The sequence below is a fragment of the Panicum virgatum genome, chromosome 7N (assembly GCF_016808335.1).
Source record: "Panicum virgatum strain AP13 chromosome 7N, P.virgatum_v5, whole genome shotgun sequence".
Lineage (NCBI taxonomy): Eukaryota > Viridiplantae > Streptophyta > Magnoliopsida > Poales > Poaceae > Panicum > Panicum virgatum.
In genome coordinates this window covers 42,984,952-43,001,205 of record NC_053151.1, presented here as the reverse complement: position 1 = coordinate 43,001,205, position 16,254 = coordinate 42,984,952, and the positions used below count along the sequence as shown (strand labels likewise).

General features: G+C 50.5%; 2 protein-coding genes and 1 long non-coding RNA gene across 4 annotated transcripts; 1 reads left to right on the top strand and 2 right to left on the bottom strand.

Annotated features, from left to right (window-relative positions):
- Window positions 1-1,517: 1,517 nt before the first annotated feature.
- Window positions 1,518-4,440, top strand: LOC120682645. The gene is made up of 3 exons (XR_005678510.1): window positions 1,518-1,672; window positions 2,597-2,749; window positions 3,887-4,440. It is a non-coding gene; the product is annotated as an uncharacterized LOC120682645 (long non-coding RNA).
- Window positions 4,441-5,110: 670 nt separating this feature from the next.
- LOC120680576 lies at window positions 5,111-9,864 on the bottom strand. Its single transcript, XM_039962081.1, has 7 exons — window positions 7,561-9,864; window positions 7,397-7,491; window positions 6,738-7,313; window positions 6,502-6,646; window positions 6,050-6,286; window positions 5,628-5,958; window positions 5,111-5,471 (listed from the first exon to the last, which is right to left on the bottom strand). The coding sequence occupies exons 1-7, from the start codon at window positions 8,881-8,883 to the stop codon at window positions 5,356-5,358; spliced, it is 2,823 nt and encodes a 940-aa protein (XP_039818015.1). The 5' UTR covers window positions 8,884-9,864; the 3' UTR covers window positions 5,111-5,355.
- Window positions 9,865-11,150: 1,286 nt separating this feature from the next.
- On the bottom strand, window positions 11,151-14,067 carry LOC120683385 (probable protein phosphatase 2C 43). 2 transcript variants are annotated; one of them, XM_039965464.1, is made up of 6 exons: window positions 13,795-14,067; window positions 13,287-13,694; window positions 12,268-12,632; window positions 11,771-12,007; window positions 11,409-11,667; window positions 11,151-11,272 (listed from the first exon to the last, which is right to left on the bottom strand). In XM_039965464.1, the coding sequence occupies exons 2-5, from the start codon at window positions 13,591-13,593 to the stop codon at window positions 11,413-11,415; spliced, it is 1,164 nt and encodes a 387-aa protein (XP_039821398.1). In that variant the 5' UTR covers window positions 13,594-13,694; window positions 13,795-14,067; the 3' UTR covers window positions 11,151-11,272; window positions 11,409-11,412. The 2 variants fall into 2 exon arrangements, with proteins under 2 accessions (XP_039821398.1, XP_039821397.1); XM_039965463.1 differs by having other exon boundaries at window positions 11,169-11,667.
- Window positions 14,068-16,254: the final 2,187 nt, after the last annotated feature.

The window sequence follows — 16,254 nt, the reverse complement described above, 5'->3', positions numbered from 1 at the left end:
GGGGCTCCGTCCCTCTCTCCCTCCGTCCGGGGCTCCGGCGAGCGGTGCGGCCTCGACGGCGGAGCTCCGGAAGCGGCGGCGCGGCCTCAACGGCGAGGCTCCGGCGGGCAGCGCGGCCTCGACGAGCCCGGCACGCTGCAGCGCTGGTGCGAGAGAGATGGAGGTTCTCCGCAATGCATGGGCGTTTCCAGAGGCAGAGGAGACTTTTTGCACTAACTTAGCCAGACTTAGGAGGTAATACAGGCATCCAAACATTTACCGTGTGTTTGGTTGGGGGTTGGGACGGGTTGGGATAGAGCGAACCCGCTCCCATAGCTGTTTGGATGGAGATCAGGAGAGTGGGTTGGCTCCAGAGTAGAATATTCTCCTCAGATGCGGGTTCCACTCCTCCCTCAAAATCTGGCGAACGGAGCCGCTCCAACCGCGTCAGCGTCTCCCGTCGCCCTCTCCATCTTCTCCGTCGCACCTCTCTCCTCCCTCCGCGGCCACGGCGGTGGCGAGCAGCGGGCCGAGCTCACGGCCGCGGGACGGCGGGACAGCGCTCCTGCGCCGCACCTCTCTCCTCCCTCCGCGCTCATGGGCGAGCGCCGCGCTCCCTTGCCCCCTGCTCGAGCGGCCGCGACCATGGGCGAGCGTCCGTGGCGGCCAAGCTTGCCCGCGGCTGCCCGCGCCCGCGGCGGCTCGCGCCCGGCCAGGGAGGGGAGGGAGAAGGGGGTGGGGGGGGCGGCGCCGGCCAGGAGGCGGCCCGCGGCGGCTCGCGCCCGGCCAGGGAGGGGAGGGAGAAGGGGGTGGGGGGGGGCGGCGCCGGCCAGGAGGCGGCCCGCGGCGGCTCGCGCCCGGCCAGGGAGGGGAGGGAGAAGGGGGTGGGGGGCGGCGCCGGCCAGGAGGCGGCCCGCGGCGGCTCGCGCCCGGCCAGGGAGGGGAGGGAGAAGGGGGTGGGGGGCGGCGCCGGCCAGGAGGCGGCCCGCGGCGGAGCGCCGGCCCGCGGCGGCTCGCGCCCGGCCAGGGAGGGGAGGGAGAAGGGGGTGGGGGGGCGGCGCCGGCCAGGCGGCGGCTCGCGCCGCAGAGGAGGCCGGGGCCGGCGAGCACCGCAGGGCAAGGCGGGGGGCCGGGCGCACGGGCTGAGGGAGAAGACAAGGGAGAAAAAAAAATAAAAAGAAAAAAGTGAGAGGTTGACAGGTGGGGTCCATTGGTGGCAAATGGGACCCTCATTAACGGTGTTATCGTGTCATCCAACCCGTATTCCCAATTCCTCCAACCAAACATGAAATGGGTTCACTCCGTCCCTAAAATCAAAAGTACAACCAAACAATAGATGGGTCGGCTCCGTCCCCAAAATCCGGGTTGGATCCAACCCAACCCATTCATCCCGCAACCAAACACACGGTTATAGACTCCATTGTGGAAGTCTGACTAAAAAGATAGACATCCATCCAATCACATCCTATGCCAAGTGCTACAAGCAATTTCCAAGCCAAAAAAAAAAGGCAATTCCCAAGCCATAGCTCCTACCAGGATGCCGCCGCGGAGGCCCGGGGCCGTCAGCCCGAAGTGCTTCAGCGGGCTGTACACCGTCATGCCCGCGCACAGCAGCAGCGCCGCCTGCTCCGGCGCCAGACCTGCAGGGATCGGCACCACGAACCTGCACGCCAATGAAGGAAGAATTGCCCAGGTTAAATCTTCTGACTCGCTCGGGCATTGGTTAACTCTGGCAAATTCAACATGGATGAAAGAAAGATCTCGCCAAGAGCTACTGCCTAGTGCCTATCATATATAAATTCATAATTCACATAGGCAAACCAAAAAAAAGCTATCTCAGACTGTAGTTGGATTGGTGGTAGTGCGATTTGTCCACTGACTGAAAAAGACAGCACGCACACTAGAGTTGCATGCAGAGAACTTTTGGATGGAAGGATGGGAAAAGGTCAAAAATTGGAATTGAAGAATTATGTTCACAAGACATTTTTCTATGATTTTTTGTCTGTATAAAACTAAAATAATATTAATCTGTTCCATGAGTATTTGAGATAATAGTGCTTCTGCCTCTGGCCAATGATAATTCTTTTTGGTCTTGAGTTAATGCAAACCTGATACATGCTTCTGGTTGACTTCTAGGGCAATGATATCCTACTTTGTTGCCATAATATTCTTTACATCCCCTGGCACACCAAATTGGTTACAACAAAAAAATGGTATACTAAAACTTCATTTGCCAATTAAATCCATGTTATCCATTTAACAACGTTTCAGATATAATGATGATATATATATATATGATATATATATATATATCTGCCATCCCCAACCCAAATACAGTTTGCCCTTTTGCCTAGGTTGATGCTTGCCTCTCTCATATTGTGAAAGCTGGAAACCAGATATCAATTTCTCAAACTGATGAACCTTTCTTCCTCCATTTTCCTTTTTGTTTCAATTTATTTCTTAATTATGGTAACATATATTTTCTTAGTCCCCATTCATTTGTTACTACAGATATCTCTATTTATATATGTACATGCACTCAGAAGAGGATACTTAGGTGCGTTCCATCTGTTCAGGCACTAAGTTGATTCACACAACCTTTTTTTTGTTTTCACAGATATGTTGATTGAGGTTTCCATTTCAAATTATGCCGAGTACCAGGGGAAATATGCTATTATCTATGTGTATTGATGCAATTTCATTCATCTCCTACGTTGCCTTAAAGGATTATACAAAACTTTCACGTGTTCTTTGCAGATCGAGATAAGAGGTACAAAGATATCCTTCGGTTCCTACTTTATCGCATAGTCTCCTTAGAATTTCTTTGTAAAACATTGTGTGTGCCTACCTCTCTTTCAGATTGCATACAAGAATTTTGTCAATAACTAAAGTTTTGGAAATAATCTGTTGAGACATGACAGTAATCAGCTTGAGTATATTATTTTATTTTGTACAAAATTTCCAAGCTCATTTGAGTTTGTCCAGATACAAGGGTTTAAAATGAATTGTCATTTTAATTCAAGTTATTGTATTAACATAGCCCCTAATATGGTTTTAGAGGAAGCAAACAATAATTAACATTGCAGGACACCAAGATCCAGTTCAATAGCATCTTCAAGGATGGAATGAGCAGCTTGGAATCACACTCACTTTTCGTCACTTTTCATTCTAATAGATTCAGATGTTTTTCAGCCAAAAAAATCCTGAAATTTGCCTCGCATTGTGTAAGAATATTTGACATGTATCTAGCAATGATATGGTTACCAGAAACAAGCACAAACATATTTCGACCACGGTTAGTGGTTTTTGTTGTGCTATTTTTTCATTATAGAAAAACATTCTCTGCACATCTTAATGCAATTTGGTTCAGACTGCCTTGAGATGAAGAGGTGATCTTCTCAATTAGTCCTTACATTAGGTTGCACTACTCTCTTTAATGAGTCTGGATGTAGCATCAACCAAGAAGTTTCCAAATAAAAAACTGCAGTTGCAATGCAACAAGTTGACAAAATTCACATCCCTGGATCTCTAGGCTCTAAAGCTTGCAGGGGTTTTAGCCTTTATCTATGTTCCAACTACAACTAAGATGTGAACAGCCATTGTGTGTCGTGTATGGCTCACCTAGATCGTTCTTGCAGATCTTTATGTAATTCCATTGATTATACGTCTATTCTGATATCATTAGTGTTTTTGTTGTAGCTTGCTGCATACCTCTAGCCATCTATTTGTGTTGTGACTTAAGGTTTTCTAACTCCGTTATACTCTTATGCACACTTTCTGAATTTAACTTCTGCTACCTTTCTGTAGCAAGCACAGATAGTAGTTGGTGTATTTCTTTTCATAATGGTATGTATAATATTTTTTCTCATCTCAGTCCGATCCTTCTTTTTCTTTACTTATTTTTCAGGCGTTGATTGTTCCAGTTGCTCTCTAAGGAAATTGATTTATCTAAAAAGCATGCTTGCCTGCTGACCAGCGTTACCATCATTAAGAACACCTATTGTTCATTGCATTATCATATTCTGGGGACTGCTCATCACATCTCCAATAATGATTCCTCATCTGCTATACAGTTATCCATCCATGATTTGGTGATCAAAATTAGACCAACTGGGATGCTCATTCTCAAGTGGGGACCATACCAATTGCCCAATACCTCTCTTCACACAGCAATGTCTTTTAAACATTGGTATCAGGGAAGTGCTATACTTTTAGCATATTGATATAATGTGTTCTGACAACTGATTTTGTTTCTTGAGGTTTTCCCCTTTCCTACTTCAGACCTTTTAGCATGATTCGGCAATACATGTCCCTTTCTTAAAATTAGGTGCCGTAAAAAAACTCTCACTGAGGCATCTTTTTACATCAGATTACTCATTTCTTATGTATAATTCTATTTTTATGTTCTCTATTTATGGATATCCTGTAATTTGTTGGACTGAAAGGTATATCGGTCATAAATTATGTACCTCTTCATTATGAATGATTTGTCAAGTGAGATACTTTTTCCTCCCTTTAATGTCTTTTTTCCTTTGCTTTAAACAACGATATTAATTTCAATGTACTTTATTGCAACGCAGTTCTCATTCATTTATTCTTTCTCACCTTTACTGTTTGGGATTTACGTTTCCTTGGGTTCAAGCTCTTCGAAACTGACTGCCCTCCTATAATAACATAGCATAGATGACAAACTGATATCTGTATATGATACTACGGATACCAAGTACTATATCCAGCATTGGATGCAGTGCCTTCTATGAGTCTGAAATTTGGCTCAAGCATAAAAAAAAATATAGCACAATTATATGATTACAGTTTACGCGCGTGACATGGCAACGCATTGGGGTACACAGCAAGAGCGGGCGCGGCGTTAGCGCGCCAATATTCCTAGTTCCGCAAGTGGAGGGGAAGATCGCTCCATCACTGGAAATTTCGTTTCATGGCTGCAAGCTAAAACGCCCGGGTCTCTGTCAAAGCATCGTGCGATAGACCCCTAACAAAAAAGCATCGTGCGATAGATCCCTCAAAAAAAAACATCGTGCGATATTCACAGCCGGCGCCTCATCGACCGCACATTCTCGCCAGAAGAAAAATGGATACAAGAAGATAGACTCATTTTTCAAAGAAGACGAAGAAGAAGAATAGAAGATAGACTGTGCCACTGTACTGCCTCTGTCGCTCTCGGAGAGGCTGTTTCGAGTTCACTTCAAAGGGTTTTGTATCTGACGACCGAACGGGTCAACAAAAGCAGCGGGTTTCAGACACTTCCAGCAGTACAGCTGATGAATCTAATCCACCCCTGCGAGGATGACGAGAGCCCCGTCGCCGGCGGCTCCCCTACGGGCTACGGCGACCGACCCGGCGCGCGCGGGGAAGTCAATGCCGTTCCTGGAGTTCGGCGGACAGCTGACCGGCCGTCCCAGTCAGCTGCGCGAGATCGGCGAGGTGGTCGCGCAGGCCGTCGGCCAGCAGCAGCAGCAGCTCCCTGCAGTCTGCAGCGCAATCATTCCGTCAGTCAGTTGACGCTAACAATCTCGTGGCTACCTTAATGAAGTGACTTTTGCCGTTGCCATCAGGTTGCCGATGGCATCGGGCAGAGATGGCATGCCGATCGACGTGACAGAAAGGGGGAGACCGCGACGCGTCACCTGGGATCTTGCTGAAGTTGTGGAGCGACACGGCGGCGAGGACCCGGTGCCGCGCCGGCCGGGCGGGGGCCAGGCACTGCTTCAGCCGCGGGACGAGCGCCGAGAACGCGGCGAGGGACGTGTCCGTGTCCGTGGCGTCGGCGTCTTGCGACGCCGCGAGCGAGCGGCTCAGCCACCCCGCCGTCGTCAGGCACGCGCCCACCAGGCCGGCGTCGGGGGACCCCAGGCACCTGGACAGCGCATCGAGGAACGGCCTCCTGACCCCGCTGCTGCCGAGGAGCGCCGCCGTCGCGTGCCTCAGCCAGGCCTCGTTTCCGGCTGCTTCCTTGTCCTGCCCGCGCACGCACGGTAAAAGGAGCTTCAGAAACGGTTCGTCCTCGTGTCAGTGTGGCGGTGCGCCATCCTGTTCTGGCGTGACGTACCTGTACAACAGCATCGGAATTGATAGGGCCTTCAGGTGAGGCGTCCACAAACCCGGCTTGTTTCAGCATCCAGTCCTCTGCGAGAAGGTCGCCTGAGAAGGAGAAATGCCCTGCCAACAGCAGCAGAGCTTTCCGAGTGCTCGCCACGACGTTGTCATCGGACATGCAGCATCTAAGAGACTGTGTGATGATCTTGGCAGCTTCTTCTCTGCACATGCTGTCTTTGTTTGCCTCTACCTGCCAGACATTTCAGTACTTGCTTGTCATACTAGTTGAGTTTGCAACAATCGAATGCTTATAAAGTATTCTGCAGACAAAAATTCAGGTAATATCTGAAGCTAGCTAAAGAAGTGCAGGTGACCAGGTGAGTAACATTTCATATTTTCATGGATGAGGAAATGCAATAGAATGAAATGTACGGCAGCAAGAGACGCACGATGAAAGCTCCATACCAATGCATCCAAGTGCAAAAGGAGAATAGCAACTGGGGCTTGTTCTTGGACCGGCAATCTTCGGAGATGCTCCAGTAGCACATCCATTGCCTGCAAGACCGACTCTGTTCCCAATCCACCCAGGAGCAGTTCGAACATCTCCCTTCTGTGGAAATTAGAATGTTGAGAGTTTGGCAAACATTGATATACTGAAAATGTTTTTGTCATATCTTGAACAGGAAAGTAGGAAACTGCACCTTCTCAAGCAGATCAGTTCAGTGAGCAGACACACTGCAGTTCCCCTTGCTGAAAGCACTTTGTTATGGAGAAGCCGGAGAACGCTTGAGCCATCGATCTTTATAGCCACGTAATTCCTGCAGCTGCCTTCAGCCCTGATGCAAAACAGCAGGTGCTCGGCTACACGTTGCTGCTCATCTCCTCCTTCCTGAAACTTGTGCAGGAGAAAGTCGATACCACCGATCGCCATCAAGTGCCTCGCCTTCTCGAGTTTTTCAGGCATGTCGCCGGCTGAACCGAAGACCTTGTCGATAACCGTTACAGTCAGCTTCTCTTCAGGCCAGGTGCTTCCGGAGACGCGATTCTTGCAGCGTTCAGACTTCCAGCTATCGATCAAGCGTCTGAGCACACGGTTCGTGTCTGGAATCGACGAGCTCAGGAGCTCTTGGCCTGTAACCGGGCACGTCCTGAAGCCTCTGTCTAGCCACAGCACTATAGCGTGACGCTCGAATGTCTGGCCCGTCTCGATTGTCACGGGATTGATGAAGATCTGCCGTGTCAGTGGACAAAGGAAATCGCTCTGGAGCGGCCCTTCACTGAGAAACTTACACGAAATGGCAGTGTTCAGCATGCTGTGCATGGAAATTTTTGGAAATGCTGAGAGTGCATTTGTTCGTACCAGAACTCGAGCGTTAGAAGGTCGATAGCTGAGATGTCAGAGATCGGACGATAACTTGTCGACGCATCTGATTCCTTGATCGGTTCATCTTCAACCTAATATTGAAACCTTGTCAGAAACTTCGGCTATCTCATTGTGCGAAAAATTCAGAGAAATTTGCTAACCTGTGGTTCAGAGGTTTGTTTGACTATGTTGTTAGGCGTAAACACGCTTTCTTCAACCTGCAGAACGGGAGGAGGGTAGCTTCTTGCTTCGCCGGCCTCGTACTCATGGAACACGCCCTCTGCATCTGCCGCCATGGCGTGCCCCTCGTCTTCCTCCTCGATTTCCTCGGATTTCTGCATTGTGCCATCGTACGCAAACTTGACCGGACTCGAACCCCCGGAGCTAAACACGACGTCCGAGCTGATGTCGTACGACGTCGACGCCGAGCACCTCGGCGCGCTGGCATGGACGGTGCTCGGAGGAGCAGGGACATCCGGGAGAGCAATGGCGTCCGTGCGCCCCAGCAGCCAGTCCCTGTAGTAGCACGCGAGCAGGCGCGTGCCGTCGTCCAGCACGTCCACGAACGTCTTCTCCACCTCCTTCGCCCTCTCGTCCGAGCTCGCCGCGGCGGACTCGCGGTCGCGCCACGTCCTGAGGTGCGAGAGGCCCGAGCGGAAGAGCCTGTCCCAGAGCGTGGGGAGCAGGAGCGTGCGCGCCTCGCGCGGCGCCAGGCAGAAGGCCTCCAGGGCGTGCACCGCGGCGGAGTGGTCCCGCCTCTGGAGCTTGGAGACGGCGGACATGTAGACGTGCGCGCACGCGGCGAGGCGCGGGTACGGCACGCCCGCCGCGGTCACCGCCTCCGCGCCCCCGGCGTCGAGCGACGCCACCTCGTGGAGCTTGAGGGACGCGCGCTTCAGGTCGCGCGGGTCGAGGTCCTCCCTGGCGGCCCGCTCGACGGTCTGCGCGTGCACGCGGAGGTCCAGCACGGCGCGGTGGTTGGAGTCGCCGAGGCACGAGGCGCAGCCTGCGCGCAGCGAGGTGCGGAACGCCTCGTCCTTGACGAACCGCTTCATGGCCCCCGCGGCCAGGGAGATGAGCGCGGTGAGCGCGGACTCGTCGAGCGCTGGCACCGCGGCCGCAGAGGCGGACACAGAACCCCTCCTGTCTCCAGCGCCGCCGCTGTCGCTGGCACCCTTGTTGCTGTAGCTCCTCGCGCTCGTCGTCTGCGACGCCGACGACCTCCGCGTGGCGGTCGCGGCCCGCCGCTCGTCACCGTAAGCGTCCCTCCCGCCGCCGCCTGGATCGCCGTTCATCTCCCTCAGGCGGCTGCGGGTGAGCACGTCGGACTGCGAGCGAGCGGGCTTGCCCGGGCGCCGCTGCTGCAGCGACATGCTCGTGGCTCTCGAGCCCGCCGGCGCAGAGCCTTCGGTCGGCCTGCGACGGTTCTTGAAGCCGTCAGCGACGAGCAGGTCGCGGAGCAAGGACGACGGCGGCGGCGCCATTGGTGGGAATGAATGGGAGGACGTGATCGAAACGACGAGGAGGTGATGGCTCTGCTACACGGAGCAGTGACAGCGCCGCGGAAGCATCCTCCGGTGTTCGCATGGTACGTGACAGGGGCGAGTGGGCGACGTGGTGAAATGCGAAGGGGACGACGAGGAAACGGTCTCGCGAGACAGGGCCTGCCAAATGGGGCTTTTGGCGGGCAGCGCCGCGCTCCGGCTCCTCCGGCCGGCAGAGCTTTGCAATTTTCTGATCCGGCGTAGGCTCTATGGTGCTGGTGGTGTTGAGTTTCTCTGACCGCATCAATGGTTGCCGCGTCAAAGTGTTGGTGCGTCAGTCACAGCGACCGTCACATCTGACATCTCGGATGAAATCGTGATCGCCGTTCCTGTCCCAAGGGCGTTTTACAGAGATCATGCAGTTGCCGTTCACACTTCACGGTCGAGAAGCGACAGCAAATAAGTGAGATGTTCTGGTCTGGAAGGTATCTTGCAGAGGGTGGGATGAGCTGATACTGGGGATTTTGGAGGTTGGATAATGTCTGCGGAATCGTCCAAAGTGGAGATGGCAAAAGATCCAGAAGTGATAAGATCTAACACAGAATGAAGGTTGCAGGTTTGGAGTATCGAGTTTGACAAATTGCGATGGCACCAAAATCGGTTAACCTTTGTTTACTGCAAAACCAGTCATGCTCACGTACAGAAAGGACTGCCCATAGTAGATACCAACTCTACTACTAGGATTTTTATATTGACACGTCGATTCACTGGAATTCAGAAAAGAGCTATTGAAAGGAACATAATGGTCCTATTTGGTTCTCTAGCGCTAGAAAAGAATCTCGCATGCATGGAGTACTAAATGGAATTTATTTGCAAAACTTTTCCAGGGTTGAGTGTAACTTTTCGCGACGAATCTAATGACAGTAATTAATCAATGATTGGTTACAGTAATATTGCAATAACTATTCTCTAATTATGCGGTCAAAGACCTTATTAGATTCGTCTCGTCAAGTAGCGTAGAGATTGTGAAGTTAGTTTTGTAAATTACATTTATTTAATACTTATAATTAATAGTCAAAGTTCCCAGCGCTACTAAACAAAACAAGCGCCTGAAAATTTGACGTTACGTTGGCAGATGCAGCACCCGTGACATCTGCAGTGGTTAGTATAGTAACCGAGGCAGAATTCGTTCATGAGGTGGACTGTTGTGCTGCCATGCCGGATGCTTGCACTGCGACTTCACCAGTTCACCGCCATCATCAGCACAACGGGGGGCGTGGGAATTCCGTTCCGTCCCGTGCCGGCGTCGCGGCGCGGGTGCTGATCAGCCAGCCTCAGCGAACAGCGGCGTACTGCCCGGGCGAGGCTTCCGCCGCTTGGTTCGAGTGCTAAGCTGTCGATGGGCTATTTACGGGCCGCATTGTTGTTCGTCTGTTCTCGTTACGGCTTTTGGTCCATCATATGTGCCCTGCACAGCCCAATGCGGGCTGCATGTGGAATGGCGTGATTAGGCCCGATCCGCATGTTCTTTTTGGCGGGCCTGATCTGCAATGTACATGGTTTTGAGTACATGATTAGGCCCGGAGCTAAACACGACGTCCGAGCTGTGTGCTTTGAGATTCGATATGAAAAAGGAAAGTGACTAGGGAGAATAATTGGAACGGTTAGGATTCACACGTATGATTATCGGTTAAGTTGTCACATAGCTATATTTTTCAAAATCGTATATCAAAATTAAAATCTAACTGTTGTGTTGTTTGCGATGAAATTTTCAAAATAAGGTGACACTTAGATAATTTTTCGTGCGGAACATTTTTTCGAACGTGGAATAAATATTTTTGAAGCTGAAACAATTATTCCACCTTACTATATGATAGTTTGACTGTTAATTATACGTGTGCCTTCCAATATTTTCGAAAATAATTGGTTTCCATTCGTCAACCGGAGAGGTAAATAGAATGGAGTATTCCATCGGTACGCAGCTAGGCTCCACTCGCATCCCCTGCCGGTCGTCCAGGCCCAGCACCGGTTGTCTGTTGACGCATGAGTTGCAGAGGCGGCATCCGCCGAACCAACGTACGGCACGCGAAAAGTGATGAGCAGTGCAACGGAATCTGAAGACTATGAGTGGACGCTAGCATTTATCTCAGTGACAACTGACAAAACGACTTGCTAGCAACTAGCAAGAACACACTCCTGCATCCTGTTCAGGATTCACCTCCCATATAAATTCATCAAGTGCCAACTTCAGCTGATATATATATATATATAATGAAAATACTCGGTAGTAGCATATATTATTTTTATTGATCCGCGTCTTATTCTTCGGGAGGGGTAGGGGGGTGATGAGAAATAGTGCAGCCAAATATCGCCAGAATGAAACGTGATTCTGGTATGGCCAAAAGGTTAAATATATGCAAAGTGGTAGCAACTATGCACGAAACAGAATAACAAAGCTACAGAATACCGGTCTGAAACTAATACTAATCAAAACCACAGGTATTTAAGACAGCACAAGGTTTTACCGTGTCAAGTAATGTCGTTCAGCCCTGAAAAGCTGGAGGGGCCTCCTGCATCAACAAACCCACGAACTGAGAGTTCAGGAACAGAGGCTGAACCCTCCTGCCCCAGCTGCTCATGATGGATGAAGACGACTACGACCGTGATGTCGTCGTGGAAGTAACGGCGAACTCCTCTATCGAGCTTCTTAATATCACCGTACCTCATTTCCCTCTTCCTGGCAGCTTCTTTTAGAGCTGTTTGTACTAATCTCCTTGCAATACCCTGCACAGCATTGCCACAAAAAAAAAGCAATATCATCGGCAAAAGAACAAAATAAAGAAGGTTTGCAAGTTCAAGCCCAAAAGGAGAGAAAAGGAAGACATACTTCTCGTGGACTATTGTGGACTATTTCGACGGCTTCCTGGTTTGAGATGTGCTCCCATAATCCATCTGATGCAAAGATCAAAAATCTGTCTTGTGAACTAAGAACTCTTGAACAGATAGATGGCTCTGACGTCAGAACAGGTCGGCGTAGAGGTTCAGAGAGGTGGAAACGAGCTGTGGACGGATCAAGAGCGAATTCTCGCTTCTTCAAGTATGCATCACCTATAGACCTTGAAACCTACGAGAGCAGATCAGAAATAAATAAAATGTGACCTTGAAATCTAATAGTGTAGATCAGAGATAAAGAAAAAAATTCAAACAATTTTCAGCAAAATGATCGACTCTCGGATGGCATCACACTACAATTCTCAACATATTGATCACATTTTGGTTGTAAATCCTACTTAGTAGTCTCCTGTTGAATCCTACACAAAATATTTATCCAGCACACCAACAAGCATCATTGATACGACACTTGTCACAGAAAATGTTGCCTACCTGTATAATGCCTTTGATGCGCCAAACGCCATTCTTAAGAACAACTATTTGCGAATCATCAGGATGAAGAGACCTAAGCTCCTGCCTTATCTCTTCCATGCCAGCATTGTGATCTCTTGTTAACTGCTCCGCAACAATCTTGTTTTGTCCATTGGAACAACCAACGACTGCCCGAGAATCACCAAGATTGGCCAGGTAGAGTGTCCCTCTCCATATGATGCCAACCAGACAGCAAGATCCAATAGTAGCCATGGCAGGCTTTATCAAATGTGTCCTGCGCACTAGCGACAAGAAGCCTTCCTCTGTAGCAGAAAAGGCGTTTCGAACGACATCCTCAGACATTGTTCCATGTTCTTGTGCTAGACCTGTAAGTTAATAACGCGTTAAGAATATTTTCTTCCAACCCAAAACAGAACAAGTGGGTTTTTTTCTTTCTGAAAAAGGTACTTGAACAGCCACCAGCAAGTGGGTTATGTGCGATGTAGTAATCTGAGAACTAAACAATTATCGACACAAGTAGACTCAGAGCCATGACACAAGCATGGAATTGAACAGATGAGTGAGAATACTTATTCCCTTAATCTGAGAAATGAAGCTGTAAATAACCGGATAGTACAAGGCCCCGGTTTGCAATCACGATGACAGACCGAATGAAATAATAGTCAGAGCCCATTTCATTCGCAACTGAATCCATGATGATGCAACGTTAGGTGGGCAAAGCAATTCACTAAGACACGGCCCACGGATAACATGGTCATTCCAATATTGGTACCTACATCAAGATTCTTTAAAATAAATACATACAGTTAATATCGATGACATTGCACATGCAGCTCTTAAAAATAACTAGGAACAAAGGCATCAATCTAGTCGCCCCCCAACAATTCAACGCTAATATTCCAAGACTATCAAATCGAACCAAACCACCAATCTCCTAAAATCTATCGAGGAGCATTTCACGGAGCCCAAGAGAGTAAAATTGGCTGGATTCGTGTGGGAGACGAAGATGGGCGACGTACGGACGATGTGCGCAGAAAGGTGGTGGGAGATGAAGCGGGACGCCTCGGCGCCCCCGTGGCCGTCGTAGACGCCGACGAAGGTGGCGGCGGCGCCCGTCTCGACCTGGCTGTGGTCCTCCAGCACGTCGTTCGCCTGCACGACGGCGAAGGAGAACTCGCCCGCCGCGTGCCGCGCGAGGTCCCGCGACCACAGCAGCTCGTCGGCCCCGGCGCCGGCGTCGCCGTCGTCCTCATCCTTCCTCGTAAGCGCGTACCTCCGGACCCGGTCCCAGCACGCGGACGCAATCCTCTCCAGCCACGGCCACATCCTTCATCTCCCTCCTGGACTCGCCCCTGCAAATTCCTCCTGCTCCCCGCACAACTCGAGAGCTCCGCTCCTACCGCGCACCGAGCATCACCCAATTCCACCTGGAAAAAACAGCGAAGGATGAGACCTCTAGTTACATAAGTACAACAATGCGGAGCAAATAGTGAGGTCGATGGCACAAATTATCTCCTCTTCTCGCACCTCAACCAATAAGCATAATATGTACTGTGCGGGAGCTGTCACAGCGAAACCCCGAGAGGCGCCGCCTCGGAGCAGGCAGAACCACCGGATTCCCCGGGCATCCCAAAGGCGAGGCCGCCGGAGATCTAGGGCTCCGTGCGAGACGCCTTCGGGGCCGGTGGTGGTCGGGTTTCGGATCGTGATTCGCGAGGCTGGAGGGAGCTCTTGATTCTTGAAGCGGCGGAAGGGAAGCGAGGCGGGCAGGCGGCACTCGTACGCTCCGCTGAGTGTCCATTAGTGGGGGCCCGTACCGAATTTATACGAGCGTTAGCGGAAACCACCCTGGGTTTGCATGTATTTGCGGACAGGGCAATCTTCTGATGGATTGGAAAAAAAGCACGAAAAGGGCGATGGGAAAAAGCAAGAAAAGCGCGGCCCTGATCGCGATTGGCTCCGGAGCCTTTGACCTCTCCTATCATTTCTTTCTTTCCCCCCCTTATTATTATTTTTCCTTTTTTTTCTTTGGCTGAAACGAGCCTTCCAGCTTCTCTGAAATGCAACGCCAAAGGCCTTATCACAGTCACAGACAGAGGTCTCCGTCTCTCTGGAAAGAAAGGAACCACGACTCTTTTTATCCTTTGGAAAATGAAGATCCTCTGAAGGATCGCCGAGGAAGGGTCAGGTGATTCACTCCTGCACAGCTGCAGGCAGTGTAAAGCAATCGATTACAGCTCCAAAAAAAACTCAGGAGAAAAAGCTTGGCCTGACAGCAACGACCTATGCCCCGGGCTAAACCGACCCAACCGTCCCACTCTCTGAACAACAGAGGTGAGAAGAAAGCAAGGGTCTTCAGTCTTCTGGACACTGCAGCTGTAGGCATCAGCAGCAGATAAACACGTGGATTTATCTATATATATAGTAACTATATATTAGCACCTTATTAAAAGGGTGCATCACGATAAGCGCGTAGGTGATGGATAGCATATCCTCGCTTTACAGATGAAAAAGCGCAAGAGGGGAGAAAAGCTGAAAGCTGAGTCAAACAGTTCGCGTCACCGGGAACCTGTGACACGATGCGCTCGCTCCCGGCCTTGCTTTCTCGTCGATCGCATGCCGCCGGCCAGAGCTCATCCGTCGCCTTTAACGCCGATGTTTACACCACCCATTAGCACAAGCGATCGTACTGTGTGTGGTGAGCAGGACCTGAGCTTCTAGTTCTAGGTGGCCACTAAGCTCAATTTCAGGTTGGGAATGCGATCGCTGAGCTGAGACCGAACCGGGCAAGAGCGAGCTTACCTGTACTCTGGGCGCGCGCCACTTGTCCGCGGCGGCGGAGGGCTCGGCCGCCGTGGCGACGCCACTCAGGATGATTCAGATCAGAGCACGGATCAATTTGGCCATTTGCTGGCGCGATCGGTGGGTTAGGTTAGGTCAACACTACGACACCACACCCTGTCTGTCAGGTGTCATCAGCCATCCAGGCTTGACTTGCTCCGGTCCCCGGATCATCGGCGGAGGCCGTGCAGGCAAGCGAGCCGTGCCCCGAGCCATCTTTTAGGTGAGGGCCGCTCGCCTTTTCCCTGTCGATGCGCTGACGGCGGAGAGCTGCACGCTCCCATTTGATGACGGTGAAACCTGAACCTGATAAGGGTGGGTGGAGCTCCAAATCGATCTACAGTTTTTCTTTTTTCTTCAGCAAGTGCGATCAGTGATGTGCGAGTCCGTAGGGTTACTGCTGCTGGCCTCGGCAGTGGGGTTCCAAAGTGGGAAGGGGTCGAGGGGCTTTTCGCAGTCATCAGCTGGTTGATGGTTACTGCCCCTTTTGTTATCGCGACGGCCTGCTGGCTGCCCCGTAGGTAAGCAATTGGTGACATGATTATTGGTATCCTGGCAGTACTAGTGTACTACGCTGATGGAGACCCCGACATCGTGAAAGGATCGAGGCACAGAAACAGGGTTGAATTGGGATTTTTTCAAATTTCCATAGAATCCTTAACCTAGACTAGTATTATCCAATCTACAAATTTAAAACCTAATGGATAGATCACACTAGCAAAGGGTCCTTAGGTAGGAGAACATACTAATATGATCAACTTTCAAGGAAGAACCACACTAGCAAGAACAAGTTCTAGTCAAGATATCAAACTATCATACCATTGTCCTAGTCAAATAAACAAGTAAAGAGGAGCAAGATCACGATAAAGGAAATTTAATACTTGAATGTAAATGCGAAGGACACGATACAATCGGATTTTTTTTCCATGTATCAAGGAGTTAACGCTCCCCCCTAATTCACGTTGGAGCACCCACACAAGGGTATCGCTCCCTTGCTTCACCAAGGAGCAAGTAATCACTAAAAATGCTCCTTCTCCATCTCCGGAACAGCGAGTTTCACACCGTGTACAAGCTTCTTGTCTTGGGGCTCCCACAAACTCCAAGAGCTCACCAAGAACCTCCCGATCACCAAGACCGTCTAGATGC